Below are 26,409 nucleotides of genomic sequence, written 5' to 3'. Positions count from 1 at the left end.
GTGAGGATATGAAACCTGAAACTTACCATCTAGTAAAAATAGTAACCTTGTGGCTGGGATAACACAATGGAAAATTTAAAAATTAAACAGCTGTAAAATAGGTATAAAAAGTGCACTTTTCCTAATCTAAGAATGCGTTTGATTAAAATCTATGGAAGAGTGGCCATCAGTGCACACGTTGGCCCAGATTTACCAGTCTTTCTAGAACAAAAATCAGATACATTTTTATCTCAGAGAGCATAGACAGACAGACAGACCACTCTTCTTCATGAATATGCAAGTGGCGCTCTGCAGTGATGTCACTCCAGCCGCTCATAATTGCAGAGGGCATGATGAATACTCATGAAGAGTGGCAAGCAGGTGGGCAAATCGGTGCACCAAGAGATGTAGTACCGCCCCAGTGAATTGAACTATACACCTTCAATACCTGTCGGCTAAACAGTTTGGCTGACAGTTATCTTTTGTGTCCTCTCTATACACAGGAACTTTTGGCACGGCCATCTGTTCCTGTGTTCTGTATGGGAAGGGGAGGGGTAAGCCATAGTCAGATCGCTCAGGTGGCTTATCTCTCCGAGAACGAATGGGTTGGGCAGTGTTTCTCCATCACGTCTGACCTTTATCTGGACTGACATAATCTGTTGGTTGAATCTTGGGAAAGCTGACGGGTTTGAAGCATAAAGTGTATGGGGACCTTAAGGGGGCCTTCACACATACCGAATTGCAGCGCATTTTATGCCGCGAGTTCCACAGCAAATGCGCTGTGATACTCTGTACTGTTAGCCACAGCAGCTCACTGCTCCTGGGTCACTGCCATCCCACTCAGCCAATCAGTGGCTGCGGCGGCAGAGCCAGAGAAACAAGTTGGAGAGCGGACAGGGGACAGGTAATGTATTAGCTGCTGCTGAGTTAAGTAGGCTGTGGCCACATTCTTGCAGCGGAATGGTAATCAACTGTGAAAATGTAGAGCCCATAGGCTTCTTTAGTGAAGAAGATTGCTAGTGGGTTTTTTGGTACGCTTTTATTTACCCTTTAAGTTAGGTATAATTTATGCCCATTTATCTGCCAGGTACAAAGGGGGGGCAGAGGATGGAGAGGGATCTTCATTTCAAATAGTACCAATAGTACCATAAGTACCAATGTAAGGTTCACAGGTTTTCAGATGCTAAATAGCTGTGTGACTCAGTTATCATATTCAGTCATAAGTAATATAAATAGAATTTCCCATTGTTATTATTAAAATTGCACCACTTAGTTGTAGGAGAATTCTTTTAATAATCTGCTAGGAGTAAGAATATTTCATATTCCCTATGGCGTCATTGCTGTCTCCAGCTGACACAGACATTGACAAAGAATAGTTAATATCCAACAAAGCACTATTACCGCTGTAACTGGGCCATATTACAGCTTCATTTTGTATATAACCATAATAGGCCTCCCACTCTGGACCATGGGGACATTACGGGACCTCTGTATACCTCCAATTTTATAGGGAGGTTGTTTTGTTAAAGACCATATGTATCTTGGTATTCTCCATCAGATGCACTGCGCTTACTTCTATAGAAGTATAGCTTTAGAGGAATGACAGCTCTGTGTGAACTGTACCCAGTCAGTGGTGCAGAGATATGGTTCCATACTAATATTAAGGCTATGTTCACACTACGTGAACAACCGGCCGTTCCGTGACTCTATTTCCGGGTCTTAGCCCGGATCATCATACCGGCCGGGTGATCTTTCCGGCCGCGGAGCTCTGATGCGGGCGCATCAGTGTGCACCCGCATCATAGCTTCCCATAGCCCACAGTGAAGCGAGCGGCCGGAGCCGCTTGCTTCACTGTGTGAACTGACAGGGCTTTCTGTGGCCTGAATTCATGTCAGTTTTTTCCGGCGCCGCACGGGATCCCATTAAAAATAAAGCTATGTCCCACCTCGAACTACGGCCGTACTTTTACGTAATGTGAACATAGCCTAAGGGTTGCTTGTGGAATTTATTGGGAGACGCAATCAAGTTAATACATATGATGTTTCGGTCATGAAAACCTTCATCAGATTCAGATTGCTGTAACTGTAGTGTAGATCATTAAAAAAAGCGCTGTGGCGGCTGTGTGGGCCTGTGTGCACACTGCATAGGCAAGGCCCAAACAGCCGCCACAGCGCTTTCTTCAATAATCTACACTACAGCTACAGTTATCTGAATCTGATGAAGATCTTCATGACTGAAATGTCCTATGTAAAATCTTGATTGCGTCTCCAAATAAATTCCACAAGCAACTTTGAACCTTGTGCAGTGTACCTCTCTCTACATTAACAACAACACCCCTTCTCCTGCCTCCATAGAACAGGCCCGTCCTACGTGGATCCATACTCTTATTTGGTTCCATACTATCCCAGACACACATAGCTAGATAGATTTTAGTAAAACCTAAATGATAACTGTTACAGGAGATGTAATGATTGCAATAATAGTTATTAGTCGGTTTACTTTGAGTTTTCTGCCACTCATAGGAATTGTGATAAGGCAACAAACACAGCTATACTCACTGGTTTAATCCCACAAATGGCACCATAAACCGCTCTAGGACCTTTTTTTTTACAGCTGATTATTTTATTGGGGAGATTGTTCTTGATATACAAACATAAAAGTGCACAAATGGGTATGGGAAATCTTAAAACTGAAATCCTTCGTTGAAGAGTGGTAAAAAGGATTGTCCCCATGTTATTTGTAATCTGTGGGTAGAGTGCTGTTAATAAGATCCGGCGGGCGAGATAAAGTGGGCGAGGGTTCTGTTTGCCTTGTAACTTCTTTACTAGGAACTGTTTATTTTACCCAGTTCTCATCTCCTCGACAAGAACCTCATTCACTGGAACCTGACCCTCTTCCTCTGCAACCAATGATCAGAGGAGGCTGGAGTCTCTAGACATAACCATTACTGCTTCATTAGCTCCCTTTATTCCATCTCCTGTTCCCATTATGGCACTTTTCATTTGCATTTTAATGGAGTGAGATTCACACTGTTTGCTCTACCTTTCTTATACAAATCACACAATTAAGGTTAGAGATTATTCTTTAATATGCGCCACCTTTTATGTTGCATGCAAATTCGGAATAACTCCACTCTCACTGCTTGTGTTACTAATCACAGCAGTTAGGCTCGCCTGGCAGGAACGTTAAGCTTCTTTACTTATTTATTTTATTAATTTAGAAAGCGCCAACATATATTGTAACGCTGTACAAAAATGATCACATCAAGCCTGTACCTATATGGGCTCACAATCTAAGTTCCTATCAGTATGTTTTGGAGTGTGGGAAGAAACTGGAGCCCAATGAGGAAAGCCACACAAACACTGGGAGAACATATAAACTCTATATAAATGTTTCCCTAGGTTAAATTCAAAGCCAGGACCCCAATGTTGCATGGCAATAGTACAAAACATGACTTTTTTCTACCAAAAACCATCATAGCACACAAGGACAATCATATCTATTTCTATGCATTGTTTATTTCTAATTATTAATTTTCCATTTTGACATGTAGCAAACATCTGAAAGCAGTGGTGGGTTTTTGAAAAAAAAATGCTGGACAAAAATTCAAGGAAAAAGACAACAAAAAAGTGACAATCTTCTCCACATTTCGGTGTGAAATCACAGCAATACCGATAACAGACAGGTGTTTTTTTAACTAGTTTTAAGTCAAATAAAAATGAATCAGTTGCATAAACCATTTTTTTTAAACTAATTATATGAAAAATGTCAGTGTGGAAAGAGACGTGATGTATCCTTGGAATCAGTTAATCCCCAAAAAATGATTAAAAAACTGATGCAAACTGACAGCAATTTATGCATTAGTTTCCAGCCTAAATTAAAAAGATTAAAAAAAAAAAAAAAAAAAAAAAAGAGATAAATAAATCCAAAAATGCTGATGTGACTCAACATTAGTCTAGCTATAGGAATCTGTAAAATGCCCCCAAACTGTCAATGCCATGTGATGCTCTGAATCATAGCCACTACAGATACCAGCAGGTTTAGGCCAGTGGTAGGCATACAGATGGCCATACAACTTGTTCAGCTGTTGGCTGAATTGATTGTTACCTCTAGTTGCTGTTCATCTAACAGCTGTGATTCCTGATCAATCTGCCCTTATGTATTCTAAAATAGGGTTGAATGAGGGTTAGACTAATGTGTGTGTGGGGCATTAAAGCATCACTCCGACTAAATATTTTCTCAGGGCTGGTGAGGATAAAGTTTAATGTAGTACATAATTAGATAAGAATTTTTTTTCTCTATTAGGCTATGTTCCCAGGACGTACTAAAGATCGCAGACAACGGCCATTGTTGTAAACCAACGTCCACAATTAAAGAAGGGCCAATTTTTAGTACCTCATGGGAACATAGCCTAACAGCTGTGTTTTGCTTTTATTTTACTGTGTGTGAACATGACAGATCCGACTCCCCAATTAACATTGCCAAACAGCTTTGCCATATGAGTATTATTTCTATAGAACAGGGGTGTCAAACTCAAATTCACAGTGGGCCAAAATTAAAAAATTAGACAAGTAGCCAGCCCTCCCCCATAGTTTCTTATATAGTAGCCATCCCTCCCTAGTAGTCTCATATAGTAGCCAGCCCTCCACCATAGTCTCTTATATAGTAGCCAGCCCTCCATCATAGTCTCTTATATAGTAGCCAGCCCTCCCCATAGTCTCTTATATAGTAGGCAGCCCTCCCCATAGTCTCATATAGTAACCAGCCCTCCCATAGTCTCTTATATAGTAGCCATGGTGGGCCAGATGTAATTCAAACTCTGAATTGCCTGGCGGGCCAAAAATAATGGCACCTTGGGCCAGATTTGGCCCACGGGCCAAAGTTTGACATGACTGCTATAGAAGAAGATAAGAGGCTGCCAGATGTTTGACCTGGATCAATAGACATCATACTGTTGACAGACCCCAGCAAAATTGGCATGAAGATCCCAGTACACCTTAGACTTTAGTCGGTTGTACACACTCCTCACATTAGGTTCGGCCTTCAATCTGAAGTACATATGGTGGATCTCCCGACCGTCCACCAACAGATGATGTTGGTGGTAATAGGGGTCAGCATGATGGGAAATCACCACTTGACCCCTTTGATTGGGGATAGATGCCCTTCCCCATAAAGAACACCCCTTGCTGAGCATTCCTGTGTGTGGGGAGGACAGAGACAGTCAGCAGAGATAACTTTCCAATTGCTGCGCAAATAACTCCTGCCCTGGCGCAAAAATTATCAATAGGAGAATGGGCCTTATTAAATATTGTGCAATTTTTGCACTTTTGTTTTTAGGCTAAAAATGGCTAACAAATTACACCATGGTCTGACTGCTGCACAATATATTTTTTTAGCTTTCATACATGCATAATATAGAAGATCAAGCCCTACCATGGGTCTAGTGACCCAAACAGACAGCATCCTGGACTATTATGATGCTTTTAGTTTGGGTCTCTACAACTGCAGTTGGTCTTATGCATGTGTGACAGCTAATGGTGCCTTTACACAGGCAGATTTATCTGACAGATTTTTAAAGTCAAAGACAGGAACAGACTATAAACAGGAAACAGGTCATAAAGGAAAGACTGAGATTTCTCCTCTTTTCAAATCCATTCCTGGCTTCCAGAATCTGTCAGATATAGATCATAATATTCTATAATTGTTATATACAGAACAAGCTATAACTGGACAACAGTTGTGTGATATTAAAAAAAAGGCTACTTGTTTCTGAAGGCTGTGTTTAGAAATTAAGTTCAGCCTTATTCCAAATTACAGTGAGAAATGCAATGATGCAGAAAGCTGGGCATGCTCCCTTAAAGGCACTGTGATGGCTGCTTCTAGTTGTTCTTTTTAACATCATCTTAACAGTATAGGAGACTAAATAATATAGAAAAAACTTTGAGTCGCTGTAATTAAAAATAACTTTTGACATGTCATTAGGCATGTGTGTGAATGTACTCGAAAGGAGACGTGTGTGGGAGAGGGACTTCTGTGTAATAAGAGAAGGTCCATGTAAATGCACCCTTAGTATTTTATGGGAATTCTATCAATTGTAACATTTCCAATATATAACATATTTGTATTTACCTTCATTGTGCCATTACTACTATGTGCAGCCCATGACTTGTTGAGAATATTGATCCATATATACTTTGCAGCAATATATGAATCTAGTATCTTGGTTACAGTAACATTTTAGCTGCCTTCATAAGGATGGGATTATGTCCACACCATGCATGCATACTGCAGTGCTGTGAAGTGTGTAAAGGAAGTGCTGGGTTGTTCTACTGTGTTTCTTAATTGGTTTGTTTGCATGCCAATAGAGCACCGCTGTGCTTAGGGATTGTGACCACGGCACAATGCTTAATCCCAAATGTCTACAATACTCTTTGCTAAATTGTGTATGTTTGCACAACTAATTTCATAAAATGGTACATCTGTAGTGAAACTTTATTTGATATGGTCTACATATTATATAGGTTGTCTGTAAGGGTAGCTTCACACGTACCGTATCGCTGCGTTTTTAACTCTGCGTATTTATCGCTGCGTTTTTATTGCACCAAAAACGCAGCAATAAAAACGTAGCGTTAAATACGCAGCGATATGGTACGTGTGAAGCTACCCAAAGGCTGCAAAACTGCAGGAACTTCCCATAGCAGTAGCAAATCCCCATAGAAAACTGTCTGTCATACTGGAAAGAATACACCACTTCCTGCAGGACATATAGTAGCTGATAAGTACTGGAAGATTTGAGATTTTTAAATAGAAGTTATTTACAAGTCTATATAACTTTTTGGTATCAGTTAATTTAAAAACATAATTTTTCGTCTGCGTTTCCCTTTAAATAATTTTTACTGTAATAATGTGAGTAAATTTATTGTAACCCAAATGCTTCAGGGAATTTCAGATGTTGTTTGCCTGAAGGCTCATCATTGGAGTATCATTTACATCAATTTATAGGATGAACGATTGAATGTCATAAAACAGCAGTCTGCAATTACATTAAAGGTCCCCATACACCTTCAACAAATGACAGACAAGCGATTTATAGGCCGTCAATTATCTTACCTGCCCAGCAGGGGCTCTGGCTGCGGCCTGTCTTTCCCAGAACAACGTTGCAATCTGTTGGTGGTCAGTTGGGGGAGCCTCAAACACCTCATACAGATGGATGAACCTGCTGCAAGCAGAGGCTATGGCCTATGAAAGGATAAGGTATATGAGGACCTTAAAGGGAATCTTTGAGCTGCAATTCACTGCCAACACTTTAAAGGGGTTATCCAGCATAGGGGCTATTTTTAGATCTGGCCGGGGAGGAGGTGGCTGAAAGAAGAGATGTCCACTCACCTCCCCGATTCCAGCGGGATCCCGCCTCCTTCACTGAGTGGCTGAGCAGACCTGAGACATCACGTCAGACGTCGCGTCAGACACCCGGAAGCGGCCGGGAACCGGGCACCGGAGCGCCGCGGGTACCGGGGAGGTGAGTGGACGTCTTTTCTTTTAGCCACCTCCTCCCCGGCCAGATCTAAAAATAGCCCCCACGCTGGATAACCCCCTTTAAGATAGCCCTTGGGGACAGAAAACACATGGTACCTTTCATATATCTGTCTGTGCTTTCTGAATATAGAAAATGCTTTTATTCTATAGTACAAAGAGTCAAAGAGGCTTTCCTGAGCTCCTGAAGAGCAGCAAGCTGGAACACCTCCGATTGGTGCTCTTACACAGAGAGAATTATCTGACAGATTACTGAGCCAGAGCCAGGAATGAATTTGAGAAATGGAGAAATCTCAATCTTTCCTTTATGACCTGTTCTCTGTTCATTGTCTATTTCTGGCTTTGGCTTTAAAAATCTGTCAGATTGCTCTTTCTCTGTGTAAATGCAACATATGGGTATGTCCACACTATGGAAATCACGCAGATAAGGGTGGGTTTACACTGCATTTTTGCAATCCGTTTAACGGATCTGTTTTTTTTTTAACGGTCAAAAAAGTAGTGTCAACAGTACTTTATTGTGCGTAAAAAAAAACACATCCGTTTTTTGTTTTTTTTTACTATAGAAGTTAATGGAAAAACGGATTAAAAACGGATGCACACAAATGCATCCATTTTTTGCAATCCGTTTTTTGCAAAAAACTGATCTGTTAAACAAATGCTGAAAACGCAGTGTGAACCTAGCCTTACTTGCCGTGGATTACAGTGTCAGCAGTTTGGAACCTGAATTACAGTTGACACATACAACGGATGTAACATAAAGCTCCTGGTTCTCAATGCAAACTATAAATCATCTACAATACACTATAGATAATATGGGTGTATACCCCTAGAACTATTTTATTAGCCATTTATATATATATTCCTACGTTTCTATGAACATTTAAGATTTTTCTGCTAGTTTACTTATCTGTGCCAATGAGACATTGTTGATAAAAACAGCAAGTATTTGTTGCTTAGTATCCATGGTGATGTATAAATGCCAAAAGTGTCTTGATTACAAATGTCATTTTTAAGTTGGTGTCATTGTTTGGCTTCCTGCATTACCTGTACATGTGTATAAATAGCTGCTAGCTTACAACATTGGATCCAATTATCCAGGAGCGTTCTCAGCTAATCTCTGCAGCTATTGTTGCACAGATTACATATTTTCAAAAATTTACTTTCAGCACTAACTCTGAAACCTGTTCTTATTCAATTTTCTGGCTGAACTTAAACCTGCACCCTGCATGGATATTACAGATGGTTCTCCAACAGTGTATAAGCCAGTAGTTATTTCCCTGTTATAAATGTTGTATGTCCAATTCTTAGTTTTAGGTAATGTCCCCATTGGAGTAGGGGATGCTCTTTCTGTTAACATTCAAAATGCCATGACAGAACCCCAATAGACTCTACTGTAAGGTGTGGGTCAGTTAGGCCCTGGTTTATCCCTGCTATGTTAACAACAGACAACATGACCAGCAGACATAATATTATAAATGCAAGGGGTGTGGTGCCTCTGCCAATGGATCCATTAGGTTATCCAGGATTAGAAAAAGCACAGCTACTTTCTTCCAAAAACAGCACCACTCCTGTCCTCAGGTTTTGTTTGGTATTACACATTCACTTCAATGGAACTGAACTACAAAACCATACCGAAACTGAGGACAAGAGTGTGGCTGTATCTGGAAGAAAGAGGATAGAATTTCTTAGCCTGTAGAACCCATTCAATTGACACCATACATACAGCAAATGATGTGGGAAAGTGGGATTCCAGACTCTCTCTTAGAGTTTTGACTCTATTATATGGGGCCAAACAGACCAGACCCTCTCTTAGAGTTTTGACTCTATTATATGGGGCCAAACAGACCAATAATGCCCAGTGTAGTAGGCTCTACAATCAGCCGGGGAATGAGCAAAGGCATATTTGTTGGGTGATCACATCGTTTTGGCAGGTTAAAAAATCCTTGTTCGCTGGTTGCACATCGTCCCTATATTAGGGAATGTATGGGTAACGAATAATGGAAATAAAGGGCCACGTGAATGATTCAATAAAGATTTAAGTGAAAATGCTTGCACATTAGTTAGACTGTGTAAGGGCTTTTAAATCCTGCACAAAACAAGGAAATAAGCAATCAGATCATGCACACCTAAAAGGGTCCTTAAAAACTACAGCCACATATAGGGGGAGATTTATCAAATATGGTGTAAAGTGAAACTGGCTCGGTTGCCCCTAGCAACCAATCAGATTCCACCTTTCATTTTCCAAAGAGTCTTAGAGGAATGAAAGGTGAAATCTGATTGGTTGCTAGGGGTAACTGAGCCAGTTTCATTTACACCATGTTTGATAAATCTCCCCAATAATGTCCAATACCTGCCAGAAGTTGCTGCGACATCGGTAACATCTGGCAGCTATTGATCACTTCCTGCAACGTGCTCAAGACCCCTTCTCGTCTGCGGAAGTATCAGCACAGTTAGACAGAGAGAGTTAAAGGGGTTATCCAGCACTACAAAAACATGGCCACTTTTCCCCCTACTGTTGTCTCCAGTTCAGGTGTGGTTTGCAATTAAGCTCCATTTACTTCAATGGAACTGAGTTTCAAAACCACACCCAAACTGGAGACAACAGTAGGGGGAAAGTGGCCATGTTTTTGTAGCGCTGGATAACCCCTTTGAGCACTGGAGAGCAGGAAAAGGAAGGAACTTTCCTGCTCCCTGGATATCTCCTTTAAACATATCTAGAGTTTTTTTTTATATAAAGATACATTGTTGCAACATACAATGAACTCAGAATACTTCTTGAAAGAAATTTCAGCATCCAAAGATACATTCACATTATTATAACATAATTTGATGACACCACTATTTTAGAAAAAAAAAAGGTTTAATGAATAACCATATAAAAGTCTAGATTTAGTGTTCTCTTAGTGAAGGGTGGTGCTGGCACAGAAATATAAACCAACATGCAAAGTCTCCAGCGATATACATATAAGTGCATAATAAAAAACGTGTTCCATAAAGCTGCCTGAGCCTTCTTTGCAAGCTGAACTTTCGTCTGACCTCCGCCACTACGTTGTGAGCTGTCAGATTTGTTTTTGGAATAAATTAAATTGAACTAGAGTTCAAAGACTTTGAAAGGCAGAACATTTCAGACAAAGGCAATTAATCTAATCAGGGATTTCAGGTCTCGTACAATATGCACATGTTAATCATGGAAACTTTTTTTTAATTGCATTTATAATCATCATATGGATTCTATTGATCTTTGATCTTCCCCATTAAGATAATTTAACACTGTTATGTGATGTGTGATACGTGATTTCAAGTGTGCCATCGTGACAACAAAAATGGCTGCTGCTTGCTATGAAATTGATGATTTGAGGGAAAAGTAAAAAGCTAAAGCTGAGACTGTTTCAAGCTTTGTAATGCTGTTTCTTATTTTTCAGCAAAGCCATCTGAACTCCTTTCTCTGGACCATCAAACGAGATCCTCCTTCATACTTTTTTGGCACCATTCATGTCCCATACACAAGGGTGTGGGATTTTATCCCAGAAAACTCTAAGAAAGCTTTCCAGCAGAGCAATATTGTCTACTTTGAGTTGGATTTGACAGATCCCTACACAATCTCTGCGCTAACCAGTTGCCAGATGCTGCCTCAGGGTGAGAATCTACAAAGTGTTCTTCCTAGGGATATTTATCGCAGACTCAAACGCCATTTGGAATATGTTAAACTCATGATGCCCTCATGGATGACTCCAGATCAAAGAGGGAAAGGTCTTTACGCTGATTATTTATTTAATGCCATTGCTGGAAACTGGGAACGGAAGAGACCTGTGTGGGTGATGCTTATGGTGAATTCCCTGACAGAAGTTGACATTAAATCAAGGGGAGTCCCAGTATTGGATCTATATCTTGCCCAGGAAGCAGAGCGTCTTAAAAAGAGAACTGGGGCAGTTGAAAAGGTAGAAGAACAATGTCACCCTCTTAATGGATTGAACTTTTCACAGGTAAGACGAATGATCATGATATACCTAAAGTTCTGTATGTAATAATTTCTGCTACATTGGGGAACTCTTTTTATGCTTACCTGGGGGTGCATTAAATATATAATAAACAGGTGCTGGCGTATCAGCGGGAACTGACAAAACCCAGATGGATTTATTATTGCAAATGCACAATTTTGGCATAATTGCACCAAAAAAGCAATCTATGACTTCAGCCTTATTTACTATGCATTTTCAACACTTTTGTTAACAGTTTTACAGCAGGTACAAAAAGGGGTGTTAGCTCAGTATAAAAAGGGAATTATATATGTGAAAGAGACATAACTTTAGGTCTCCCAAAAATTGCACTAAATTCTGGTGCTTATTCTGGAATACATTTGAGCAAGCTAATAATGGGAGATAAACTTGAAGTGTACCTGTCATAACATATTGAAAAAAACAGCAAATATATTGTTAAAGGGGTACTCCCAAGAGAAAAACATTGTGAAATCCTATGGGGAAAAGCACCACTGTGCACACAATGGATTGCACAATAGCCGCTGTTTCACTGTGGCCATGAAAATAATTGACCTTTGTCAATAATTTCCGGCCGGCAGACTGTGAACAACGGCTGTTGTTCACCGTCTGTTCTCACAATGTACACGGCCGTACATCATTGTATTGAGGTCAAATTAATGGCCCCTATTTTAGCTTTAAATCCTGTCTGTACGTTTAATTCCTATTATAAGTTTAACTATATAGTAAAGTATATCTCAAGAAAGAAAATAAGTCAGAGTTGTCTACTTAAATGTGATACATTGTTTGCCCAGGCTCTGTGGAGTCACAACCTTTCTATCAGTGATCAATACTGATCACTTATGCGTGGCACAAAAAGTCTGTCAATTTGTGCAGAAGATTGAATCTCTCTGTGTTGGTAAGTTTATCTATGAAAGAAGAGCCAGCATTCACAGCCTTCTCACCTTCTACCCCTGAAAGTTATCAGTGAGTTGAAATCACCAAAAAGTATCTTGTGAAAGGTTACAGCTGTGAAAATATTTGACTGTGAAAGCCCATCAGTGGAACAGATAGGAGTCAATGGAGAGGAGGAGATGAGCTGTAGAGGTAACAACAACACAGAACAGAAGGTGGATGATTGAGAAGACAATGGTCACATAGTATTTACAAAAGGTTTTATATTGACATCGGTGTTGAGGAGATAGTATAACATGCCCAGTTTCAGGGGGTTTTATTCCATAGGTGCAAATGGTTGAGCTTATATCTAGTTTTAGCAGAACCAAAATTCTCTTTTAAAGTATTAAGGTTGTATTATGGCAGGTTAATGGTGGTATACTTTTGTTTTTGACCAAGTATTGCAGTGGCGTACATGCCCCTTATTATAGTTGTGATGGCACACTAGATTCAATACCTCGGATGTCATGTGAAATTCTTTTTTTTTTTTTTTTTGCTAAATAGTCATAGGTCTCTTGGTAAACTGATATTCTCCATTCATCAAGATACTACAAATGAATCCGATAAAATAAAATTGCTTAAAGGGGTTGTCCAGTGAATTTTTTTTTTCTTTCAAATCAACTGGTTTCAGAAAGTTACATAGATTTGTAATTTACTTCTATTTAAAAATCTCAAGTCTTTCCATACTTATAAGCTACTATATATCCTGCAGGAAGTGTTGTTTGTTTACATTCAGAAATAGTGCTCTCTACTGACATCTCTGGCGGAGTCAGGAACTGTCCAGCGGAGCAGCAAGTCCCCATAGAAAACCTCTCCTGCTCAGGACAGTTCCTGACTCCGCCAGAGATGTCAGCAGAGAGCACTGTTTCTGAATGTAAACAAACAACATTTCCTGCATGACATACAGCAGCTGATAAGTATGGGAAGACTTGAGATTTTTAAATAGAAGTAAATTACAAATCTATTTAACTTTCTGATACCAGCTGATTTGAAAGAAAACATTTTTTCGCTGGACAACCCCTTTAAGTGAAAATTAAGTCATCTATTTCCCACTAGGGAAAAGCTGGCATCTTGTTTTGTATACCGGTGATCCTTGCTGGAAATCAAGGAAACATATGTTGTACCACAGGTATTTGGATACCTTGTATTCAATAATTTCACACTTATTTGACCAGTAATTCTCTTCAGCATCTACAAAACAGAATCTGTTTCCATCTTAATGGTGCGTTCACACCTACAGGATCTGCAGCTGATTTTCTGCAGCAGATTTCATTTAAATAACTGAACACAGCATTAAATCTGCTGCAGATCTGCTGCAGATCCTGTAGGTGTGAACGCACCCTAAAGTGGTATTCTGGCCAGTACATTTTCTTAGATAATTACACTCAGGCTGCTGGAAAAGAAAATCCTGTACTTACCTTTCCTCGCTCCCTCACCACCACTATTTTCACAAAGCTCATTCGCCCATGCAGGACTTCCTGGGGGCGGTGTCAGCACAGGGATTTGCCCTCTCAGCCAAGTGGCCACATCGGTGTCCCACGTTAACCAGTGATTGTCTGAGCAGGCAATTCCTCGTGCCAACACTGACCCCTGGAAGTACTGTGTAGCGGTAATGGGCTTCTTAAGAATGGCAGCAGCATGAAGCAAGGATGTTAAGTATAGGATTTTGTTCTATTGTTTACTAGTCTAATTACTTAGATAAAATAATGGTTGGAATCTCCCTTTAATAGCATTTATTAAGAGGTTCTGAAAACATTCATAGTAAACGGCAGCAGTTTGTAATATACATAAGGGATAACACTGCTGTAAAGTTTCTGACATCTTTAATGTGGCCACAATATCAACACCTCCTAAACTTGGATCACCAGATGGTTCTTGTAGAACCATAAAAAATCTGAGAAAGGTCTTGACAATGCAGCCATAATAGGCAACCCATTAGAGCTATGAAGTTTTTTGTTTCTAAACTTTAACCCAAATGCTTATATATGGATAAACCTAGCTTTCCTATAAGTAAGCATACTCTGTGATCTTATCTGAGCTTAGTTAACTTTAAATATTACCAAGAATATCGTTGGGCTTTTATATAGTAGCAATATAGAAAACTAGGTCCTAGAAGTGAATATAAATCTGAACTCCTCTGGTTACCCCTCAGATACTCCCCAGCATATAATGATATTCTTAGTCATTTAGGCCAAATGTGCAATTCCGAGGAAATCCATGCAAGTCATCATCTGATGGGGGCATTGGATGAGTAATGCTGCGTTTACACGGAACGATTATCGTATGTGTAAACGCAGCGAACATTCACGTGGCGAGTGAGATCTTTTGATCTTTCAACATGTTCTCAAATGGTCGTTGGTCGTTCGCAAAAAATTCGCAGATCGTTCCGTGTAAACAGTCGTTCACCGATTTAACCTATGTGCGAGATAGGCTTAAGCGATCGCAAAACGATTTTTCCGTACGATATATTGTTCCGACTAAACGCTGATCGTTATTAAAAAAAACCTTATTTTGAAATCGTTCATCGTACGATTGGGCGAATTATCGCTACGTGTAAACCCAGCATAAGCTTCAAAAATCGACTCTGCTTAGTATGTGGATCAGCTGATGATAATCTAAGGACTCTTAAATTGCAGAATAGGGATATCTACAGTAAAGAAGCAGCGTGTAAACAAATGGTTTTATGGCTAATCTTGTTTGTAGAGTAAAAGCAATTACAGCAATAAGAAGTTCTTGATACTTTGATAAGATAAACTTGTGTTAGCCGTATAATGCCATTAGCCATGTTAAAGAAAAGCCTGCAAAATATTGACAATAATGCTTTTAGTGCCAGACTAGATTAATCTGTTAGATGTGTTCTTTCTTTTAGATTGTTTAGTTCATTGTTATTGCTAAATTTAAATCCAGGAAAAACAGCAAATAAAATAAAAAAAAAAAAAAATCCTTAAAAGCCTTAGGAAAAGCCAGAAATGTTTATTGTAAAAAGTATAAAATTATATTCCATCATAGAAAGTTGCCAGAACTGTTCTTAAAATGTACATTTACCTTTGGTGAAGCAATCATTTTTATAAGCAAGATATTCCAGCATTACCTGAAATAGTACTGAACACTACTTTTAGCATCTCTAGATTTAAGGGGGTATCCACACATTCTGTGAAATATGAACCCTACGGATGGGTAAGCTGTGTAGTGGAATGAATCCCCACTCATCATCATGTATCAATATCATGCCGGGGGGGGGGGCAGTATTTAAATCTTCATGGCACTGTAATGACACAGCCACTGAAGAGCCGCCAGCCGTGCATCACTTCTATGATGATTTTATAACATGTTAAAGGGCAACAAACAGCCGATGATTGGTTCCTCGGCCGATCGTCCTCTTTAATAAACGGAATGATATCTGCCCAAATTGGCCTGATACAGCAGATAATTGTTCTGTGTCATAGGGCCCATGTTCTTTCCATGTCATAGGAGATGTGCGGTCCAGGGCTCATTAAAGAAAAGGGCAGAACAAACAATCTAGCGATGTTCATGCAGCCCTGGCCACGTGATCATTGAGCTCTGTACGATCTAATACATGCAGCTCTACTAGACCATTTACAGTACGACTGGGTCCATGTACATTTAGAAAACAATTATATGTATAGGATCTGCAATGACTGAACACAGCACTACATCTGCAGCTCGTGTATGTATAGTGTGTAGTAAATGCTATAGTTTGCCTGGGAGAGCATTACTTCTTGTTTTGTTCTTCAGTGTTGCTTGTTAATAGCACAATTGCCATTGCTAGAAAACAATAAGTGATTTCTATCTCACCCAGGATAAATATGACACAGTGATGAATGGGCCCTGATGTCATACACAGGATGGGTATAGTTCTGTTCATCTTTTATTTGCCTTAGCTGTTTATGGATTATTGGCTTTTTCAAAGGTTGTGAGCAATAATTCTTCATGTTCACTGATCCCAAGGAATGTTCTTTCGAGCCTGCTTGTGCTTGTTTGTAATGTGTGCCTCAGAGGTTACATTCATTTTTTCTTGTCTGATATATGATAACATTAGACTCCAGGAAAAAAAGGTCCTAGCTATTTCCTAGAGGCATTTGTCATTTAGTTTGTAAAGCAGCTGTGTATTATTCCTAGTCGCTTCAGGAGGTAACCTATTATTCTGCCGCACACTTGTTGCATCCAAAAAGATTATCAGCAAGATAGGAACACTTGATAATAATATTGCTATTAAGCTGTCAGTAACAATTGTAATTATTTGTTGCTTCGGCTATGCATTTGGTCCCCATGTTATATTGCCTTTTCATATTTACATTTCTCCTTATTAAAGGAGAACTCCAGGAAAATGTAAAAAAAAAAAACAGGGAGGGCAAGAGGTGGTGGAAATATAACAATCAAGTGGTATTTGTCCCGGTGGCCCTGCAGCGCCACCTGCTGGTTTTCTGTATTTCCTGGTGCTATGAAGTTATGGCCCCACTCAAAAATGACAATCAGTGAGTGAGGCGAGACACCTCTGCGGTCACTGACTGGCTGAGCAGGCAGTTTCTGTGTTGTTGTGACAACAGAGGAACCAGGAGATACAGGACATCGGAAGTGAGGGGCAGCACTGCAGCTGTGGTAGCACTGGGACAGGTAAGTATCCCTTGATTGTTATATTTCCACCACCCTCCCGAGTTGATATGCCTTTTCCGGAAGAATAATGGAACATTCATTGCTGTTGGCAAGAACCTTTTTAATTCTAAAATTTGCCCTCTTTATTACCAAGTCTGTTATCTATCAACAGAATGACACGTGTCCAAATTTCTCTATACACTCCCGCATTAACTGTTATAATGATTGCCCTAAACCTTTACTTAACATTTTCATGTAATCGAGTTCTTACAGTTCTGTCACAAACATCGACTCCTGTCAATTGCTTTGATGTCTTCCTTGGTCTTCCCATATGTTTTTCTTTTATAACCCTCCCATTTTGTTTATACTTGCACCAAATTTACACTCAGCTGTCTGGGAACAACCAACATCTCTCGTCACTTTCCCTGTTGGATTTTTACCTTTAAGGAGTTTTATTATCCTTTCTGTTGCTTCTATTGACAACTCTCTTGTTGGGACCATGTTTTCTTTTAGTTAGCCATCTCAGTAACATCTGTAAGCACTTTCCCTTTAACTACAGGCTCATTTTAATTTTTAAACTTGTGCCCTTATTTATTTTAGAAATGCAATTACAGGGCAATAACAAAATATTAATAACCCAACGGTGAAAAGTTTGACTTGACATAAACAAGAATGATGACAAAAACAAAAAAATCTATTTCTAAATAGTAGTTATCAGACAGCACTTTCCGATTGACAAATTACAGCTACAGTACATTAACCTTTTTAAATACTCTTTACTCTATGATCACACACTGTAAAAAATCCCACAACAGTTTATAGAGCTTCTGCTCTAAAACATGATGACAACAGCTTAGGTAGTCTATGGAAAAGCATCTGTCATTGCACATTGGCTTAGATGTGCTAAAACTATTTGCAAACTTAGGGTCCTTTTACACGGCCTGATATGGGACCATGCTAGGAAGCAAACAAGCACAGATCAGGGAAGATTAAATTTTTAGGCTATGTTCACACTGCGTATGTTTCCGTCCGTAGTGCGAACCACGAATATACGCACGTAGTTTTGAGGTTGATGCGTTCGCTTGAAAGTATACGATATACGCCCGCACAGTGCACACTACATATGAGCTTACGGCCGGATCGTATACGGCGCCGTAAAAAATGAACAAGACCATTGTTTGAGGACGGAAATGTTGAAACTCACAGCCGTGGATTTCCATGCGGTCCCGTACAAAGTACTTATTTCAGCCAAATTGAACTTGATTTTTCGATCCAAAAGGTTCTGTGTGGTTTATGGGGCTGGGTGAAGATTTCCAAGTAAATGACCTGCCTCAGATCGCTTCGAATCAAGCTAGGGAAGCATAACTGTACTATGGGCGTGTGTTCGCAGTTCGTACGCATCCGGCCGCATGTCGATTTTTCCCACGCCCGTAGTTTCAGCCGCACATGTACGGCGGCGTACGAAATGCGGCCGGACTCATACGCAGTGTGAACATAGCCTTAAGCTGCAAAAAGACACGATCAGCCGAGAATTTGGTGTTTTCCAACTCCTCAGATGATCACTGACACTTTTATATATGCAGGTTATTGGCCAAAGAAGAGTTTCTAGCAATGCTCTTTGTATGTGCAAATGGTCTTTAGAGTAGACACACACACCCTTTTTTAGGTCACACCCCCTTTTTTTAGACCAGGCAAGAAAAGTGTATAAAATGCATTGTAAGGCTATGTTCACAGTCTCTTTTTGGCCATTTGACCTTTTGGCATTTGGAGGCCAAATGATGGCCATTATATATCTCCAAATGACAGACATCCTAAAAGATGGTGGTCAAATAGCCAATAAAAGACAGTGTGTGAACATGGCTTTAATGTGTAAAAATTTTCTGTATGCCAGACAGAATTCTGGCAGAATTTTTACGGCCTTTTAAATATTAATCATGTTCATTATTATTGGCCATTAGTATAAATTAATAGCCAGCATAACAAAAAACCCTTCATAAATGTTGATCTTAAAGGGGTTACCCACCTATAAGCTAAAAAATGAAATGCTAGCTGATCTTACTCACCAAGATCCCCCTGAGTATTTTAAGCCTTCTCCTGTCTTTCTAGCTGCTGCCATTCCTGAGTTACAAGTTTTTCTAAAAGCCAATCTATATCAGAGATGGCGCCGGCCAGGAAACTACATTTCCCATCATTCATTGCCTTGATTGGTCCATTTGCGTACTTGCCCCCTTAGCTTTCTTTCCTGCCCACTGCTGTCATTACTATTGCACAGCAAACACAGGACTGAGTTTTACACTGATTTTGCATCACAGTGCTCGCTCCCACACCCACACTACAGGTATTACATCATTGTTGTACTTTATCTCCTTGTAGCTCAATACTTTGCTTACTGGGCATTGGGCAATAAGATACAGGCTATTTAGCGTACCACTTGGGGGATTCATGCAGTTGCAGGAATTGTTTACAGACGCCTGTGCTATTTATGTAACTAGTATTGATGTGCCAAATACCTTATTTTATTTATCCTGTGTGTTGGTCACTCCTTTGTGCATGGCTGCAGATTTTTAAACTCCTGATTATGTAATTTTATGTTATTGATTAAATAAAGATTATGGTTTAGATTGAGATCTTGTCTGATTTATAGGAGTTGTTTGTTTGTTTTATATTACAGAGACCTAGGCTCAGGGACACATGTAATGGTGCATTTACACAGACAGATTCATCTGACAGATTTTTTAAGCCAAAGCCAGGAACAGACTATAAACAGAGAACAGCTCATAAAGGACAGATTGAGATTTCTCCTCTTTTTTAAAATCATTTCCTGGTTTTGGCTTCAAAATATGCAAACACACCATAAGTCTATGGAAGCAGCACATTCACTAGCAGTGAACAGGTGCAGATGATGTCTCCTGGGGGCTGGGTTACCAAGTCAAAAGACAGCTAACCCAGCCCCCAGAGAGATCACATGCCCCGTGTCTACAAAGGGGGGGGGGGTAGAGGGAGCATGTTGTCAGAGTGGAGCTATAGAAGACGAATTTAGACATCCAGAGCAGAAAAGAATGAGAAAAAACAGGGAAAGCGTGCAAGATAGGTTATACATGTATATTAAACAAAGGGTGGTCTTGGGAAGGGGGATCCTGGATTATCCCTTTAACTATTTTCAATAACTAAGCTTTTTTTTTTTTTTTTTTTTACTTATAAAAAAAAGTCTGGATTTAGGACAACAACCATTTAAATATACAGTGGTGCCTTGAATTATAAGCTTAAATCGTTCCGGGACCGTGCTTGTAATCAAAAACCACTCTTAGGCTGGGTTCACACTATGTATATTTCAGGCTGTATTTGGTCCTCATGTCAGGTCCTCATAGCAACCAAAACCAGGAGTGGATTGAAAACCCAGAAAGGATCTGTTCACACAATGTTGAAATTGAGTGGATGGCCGCCATATAACAGTAAATAACGGCCATTATTTCAATATAACAGCCATTGTTTTAAAATAACAGCAAATATTTGCCATTAAATGGCGGCCATCCACTCAATTACAACATTATGTGAACATAGCCTTTCTGTTTTTTTTAATCCACTCCTGGTTTTGGTTGCTATACAGCCTCAAATATACAGCCTCAAATATACGTAGTGTGAACCCAGCCTTAAACCAAAGAAAATGTTCCCATAAGAAATCATAGAAATGCAGACAATTGGTTCCATACCCCAAAAATAATGATTTATTATTCTGAATAACATGTAAAACTAATGAAACAAACATTCAGAAACAGCAGAATATGTGATATTATAGGTTACTGTACAGTAATGGAGAGGATGGAAAACACAAGAGCTGACAGAGACTGCAGGGAGCATGAAGGAATGAGCAGGGCAGATGTGGGCACAAACATGCAGCGCTCTCTGTCCAGGGAGAGAGGGGTTACAGCTATAAAGATATTACCCACACTGTCCTGTCCCCTGATGTAAGCCCCAGTCTGAAGTGGATCTGCTATGATTTGGAAGGTGAGGGAGACTTCCTGGGTCAAAGTACAGTGCTGTAGACCCCGCTATGCAAACAATGCCCCTCCCCCAGTCGCGCTCCCACCCAGTACAGGGAGCTCTTAAACCAAAACAATGCTCTTAAACCAAGTCACAATTTTGAAAAACTGTGAGCTCTTAAACCAAAACGCTCTTAAACCAAGTTAATCTTAAACCAAGGTACCACTGTAGTCTTAAAACTACCCTGCAGGCAATTGCAATATATTATTTATTACCTTCTATTTGTATAGATCCTAGTTTAGCTTTTATTTGTATAGCTCAAAGTTTAGTAAAAAAAATATTAATTCCCTTCAGTTTCTTTACTCATTGCACAATTTGTTTTATCAATATGACATATATGAACAAGTTTAAGCAGTGCAATAGTAGATCCCCTGAAGCCCATTATTACAAGGATGTCAACAGTGACGGGAATAAAGAAGTGTTGGGCATGTTGAAATCCTTCGTTATCACAAATGATAACCTGTTGCTAGAGATGTCTGGCAGTGGCTATTTCCCTTCTCCCTTTGAGACCATTTGCATTCTGGGTGAACCAAAGGTAAAAGTGCATTGGAGGATTGACAGCTATCAAAATGTAAGACATCTTAAGTGTCTCTTAGATCCCTGTTTTGCCAATAATGTCCAATCAAAATAGCAGGATCGTATTCAATATTATCTGTTGGGAAGAAACCAAAATATCTGGAGTCATTTAGTAGGGATGACAGATCCCCCATTTAAAAGCTATTATACACACTGTAGTGAAGACAGATGTATAGTCAGTGGCTGAAGCTAATATCATATTTAACAAATGGAATGGCAGAAGATTAGAACAGCAGATTGACAGTCAGCCCTAGTATACTACTATCTACAATTCCCCTTTGGAACCTGTCTAATTTTAACTACGAGAAAGGGGAAGAAATAGATTTTTTTTAATAATCGATAATAGACTGAATATCTGCATAGGCAGATCCTTATATTATTGTCATTGTGGCAAACAATAAACAATAAAAGCAATCTATGTGTGTCCAGATAAATAAAACGAGATTTTTCTTTCCCTACCTGGTCGGCACCAGCATAGGGGTCTCAGTGGTGTGGTCCATTTTTTCAAAACACTGCTCGGTATTGCAATCGGTGCCGGTTTCTTCATGTGCACCAGCCTGCTTTATGCACTGGAGACAGGCCTGGAACCCCCAATGTAATAATATCCCCTTCCTTCTGTGTAGCGGCCAGATAGGATTCTAATAGAGCCTTGTTACTGAGTGCGCTCTATGCGCACATGAATAAACTGGCGCAGATCATGGGAGCCGGGCGGCGTTTTGAAAAATGGACCGCATGCTTGAACTGATACATTCGCTTTAAGGTGTCAAAGAGTCTATGTACGTACGTTGTTTGCAGCAGTCATTAACAATAGACAGACGTCTTTAGGCACTATGGAAACCTGGCAAACAAAAGTTCTTTGCTAGTAACTTACAGTAAAAGAACACACACACATATATATATATATATATATATATATATATATATATATATATATATACAGTATATATAAGCATAACTTTAATTTAATGTTGTGACAGTGTTTTGCTTTACCAATATTAACCAGCATTTATTATAAAATCTGAATTAAGGACAGACATACAAAGTTGCTCAGCTACATATGTGCAGTTTACATTTATATAGTCTTCATATGTATTTGTCTTCTTTTCCCGCTGCTCATGTTTATAAACCAGTCTCTGCAGTCATAAATCTGCTCCTTAACTAAAAAAAAATAATATCATTTTCTTCCTTTCTCTACCATGAAATGATTTCATACAAAGGCATTCCTTAACCGTGACAGGCCTTCATAACTGCTGGCTTTGAAGGTTGTTAAATGAGGAATCTTTTAGGTGGCCTCCAGTCTAGGAGGGCATGCCCAGCTGTCAGTTTCAATAGTATCACAGGACCTAAATCACGGGAAGTGCATGTTATTCCTTGGTTTGAGGGCTTTTTTTTGTGAGACTGGGATGTATTAGCATGACAAAGTCAGATTATTGACTTCCATAACTATTTTACACAAAGTTTGGCATTGCGTGAACATTTGAGGTAGCCGAGGAAAATCAGACTATTATATGACCATTGTGACAGCCAGATTGTGAGAATATGTATACCAAAAAGTTTTCATTTTGTCCTAAGCTGTTTACACGAGGTTCACCATGTTTCCGAAACTATAATTAAAGAAGTTAAATGGCTTTCAACCCTTTCAGAGGAGAGAGCAAGGGAACAGAATATGGGGCAAGAGTGTGAGCAGATGTGAGAGTTTAGTTGTGTAGACTTCAATGCTGGCGGGGTGGCGATTGGCTAATTTGAGTTGCATAATACTATAACCCTTTCATATGTAAAGTGCAGCTTTGATCCAAGTTGGATGAAAGTTCTGAAAGGTGGAGATGGTGGCAGTGGATCTTTTGTCTTTGACAAAAAAAGCATCTGCTGTACTCTAAACTTCATCCCAGCCCCCCTTCAAGCTAAGCACCCAACAATGAGAGCAAGGATAAGGGACCGGCGTATTCTAGCAGAAGAAAAAAAGGGAAAGGCAATGTAAGTGTGTTACAAAATTGCTGTAAATTTACTTTTAAAACATTAGTGACTTTAATTTTTCTAGACGTAAAGCTTCTCACAATATTTGACTTTATGAGATTACTATGTAAATGTAATGTTGTATTACTATTATTGTTGAAGTTACATATTCATATATAATGATCTATTATTGAGAACACTGTAAAGCTTATCAAAAGAATAATGCTAAAGTTTTGGGCACAAGAATACTAACCATTGCCCCACAACAGGGAGAAAAATTCCTTCCGACTCCATTATGACAATCAGAACAAATCCATGGATCAACATCCTATGACATGTAATCTAGTGCTCAAACTGGTAATATTATATTTATGGAGAAAAGCATCCAGGCCTTCCGTGAACATATTTTATGGACCAGCCTTGACAACATCATGTGGCGGAGATTTCCATAGTGGTGACGACAGAATTTACATTTACACCTTTCTTTGCTTCACCACAGCTGTGTCAGTACAGTACTGTGAAGATTTAAAGCAATTCAGAGCTCCCGGCATGTTACTAAGGGCCCCAATACACCAAACGATTATTGGCTGTACTTGGACGATAACCGGCTGTTTCAGACGATAATTATTTGGTGTAATAGGTCATGTGTCTTAAAACACCTGAAATCATAAATGTAGTATTCATTGTGTGGATTGGTCTTCAAGGGGTTATCTGGGGAGCACAAAAAGTCTAACCTGTTCTTCTCCATGATGCTCAGTTTCTCTCAGTTTTCTCTCAGTTAGCGCTGGGAAGCAAAACGGAAGACTTTTCTGTTACCCAGACAATCCCTTTAAATGTTGTTCAACCCCTTTTAGTGAAGGAGGGGGATTCTAAGATCTAGTAGAAAAAGGCAAGCTAACAGATCATTATTTGTTAGCTTGACCTTTCTACTATATGACTAGGTGAGTGATATCATGTCAGCACTGATGTGGTTATCTTGCTTGACATATAGGTCTAAAAGGTTCAGAAGTGTTGAAAAGTTGATAGAGTAGGTAACAAGTATATAAATTCACAGTTCTTTAATAGATGAACGTGTGAAATCCTTCTGTGCCTACCTACTACTCCACTTTCATGCAGACCATATTTATGCCATTCTTTTCCTTCCTTCCTTTGATATACAGGCATAAATTGCACTTGTCAAAAATGACATTTACATCTGTTTTCACTCTTACGCCGGCATACTACATTGACGCCATGGGTAATACAAATGGCCAGCAATCACAGAATAATGCACATTTTCCTAGCAGAAAAAGAAAGTGTTACAGACATCTGTGACAGGTAAAATGAATTTCATTATCCACAAGGTTTCAGAAATCTTTTTAGTTCAGGTACGTATATATAAGAAAAGAACAATGATGAAGGACACAATGGTTTTATTAAGACTTTCTCTACTGTATGTTTATTTTAGGGATTTTCCATCTTTAGATGAGGTTTATCTGAAGCCTTTTGCATCTTCTAATAAATAGTCACGGGAGGCAACTGTATTATATTGTATAGCTATCAGTTTGTTTGGCCATTGTTTGGCATTTGGGTATGTCTGAGCTAAGCACTGTTTAGTATGGTTATATGTACACTGTACGACTGTATGATACCAGGGTGCCAATGATGGTATACAGAGAGCACCCTGCAATCTAAGGTTGGCTCTGAGTAGGACATAATAAGAACCTTAAATAAATGTCAGGGGCCATACAGATAATTATTTGGAAACCCCAGGCGTTAAAATGGTTGTTGGTCGATTTAGTTTATTTTTTTAAAAGGCCAAAAAAAACTCTCTACCAACCTGCTGTCTTTCCCACTGCTGTCATTCCATTAGTGGGCTTCGTGGTCCCCTCGTGACACAAGGAAGTAGCTGCTCAGGCTGAAGCCAGTGATTGGCAGAGCCAGCCCTTCCTTCTGTCAGGAGGAGACCAGGACGAGGTGACCAGCAGAAACCAGGCATCACCAGCAGAGCAGCTCTGGGCAGCAGCAGAAGGTGAATACCATTTTATTAGTTTTTTCAGCCCTTGGCACTTAAAAAACAAAAAATCGCTGGACTACCACTTTAAGTATTTGACCTGATTTATGCAATCTTAATGTATACAGATGTAGCAATTGCAGATTTATCCTAGCTGCTTGTGGTGTGAATACCCCACAAGTCTGAGGTGCTATGGCTCCAAAACCGTCAGACATTTCATAAATAGCTCACGGTACACGCTGAAGGTAGAGAGCTCAATGAGCTGCTTGGAATACGGATTCGCTTCTAGTTCCAAATTGCCAGAGATTGTTAACACTGATGAATATGCAATTAATCAACCACGAAAAGTACCATAGCGCTGTGATCCTTCATCTTGCATAAGCCTGATTTAGCTCTTCAACATTAAGAAATAAAGCCAATGCATCACAGATAGACTACGCATCTCGACATCTAGCTGTCATATTACCTTGTCAGCTTATTTTTATTCAGTCATGTTCCAATAGACTAACTACGGGTACACTAATTCACTTCACAACATGGCGTCTGTATCATTAGCACAGTAAACTTCATATAATATATTTAACACTTGATTTCCTAATGATGTTAAGTACCTTTAACATACAGGCTTGGAAGGAATATGATAGTATACTGTTTATATGTGTCAGTTCAGTAACTTCCAGTAAGGATATGTTCCTAGGCAGCATATTTATTGCTAAAAGTCAAGTGGGGCTGCTTCTGCAGCATGTGTACAGACTTATGCAAACCACATTCACATATATGGAAGCCAGGCTG

At 39.5% G+C, this 26,409-nt stretch overlaps 1 protein-coding gene across 1 annotated transcript in view; it reads left to right on the top strand.

Annotated features, from left to right (window-relative positions):
- Positions 1-26,409, top strand: part of TRABD2A (TraB domain containing 2A) — a 58,252-nt gene that overhangs the window by 5,380 nt on the left and 26,463 nt on the right. Inside the window, exon 2 of the mRNA XM_069964395.1 lies at positions 10,935-11,495. Within this exon, the coding sequence (XP_069820496.1) occupies positions 10,935-11,495 (561 nt within the window). The remainder of the gene's footprint in view (positions 1-10,934; positions 11,496-26,409) is intronic.

Source organism: Dendropsophus ebraccatus, chromosome 3, assembly GCF_027789765.1.
Source record: "Dendropsophus ebraccatus isolate aDenEbr1 chromosome 3, aDenEbr1.pat, whole genome shotgun sequence".
NCBI classification, from domain to species: Eukaryota; Metazoa; Chordata; class Amphibia; order Anura; family Hylidae; genus Dendropsophus; species Dendropsophus ebraccatus.
This window is presented reverse-complemented; position numbering and strand designations above follow the sequence as displayed.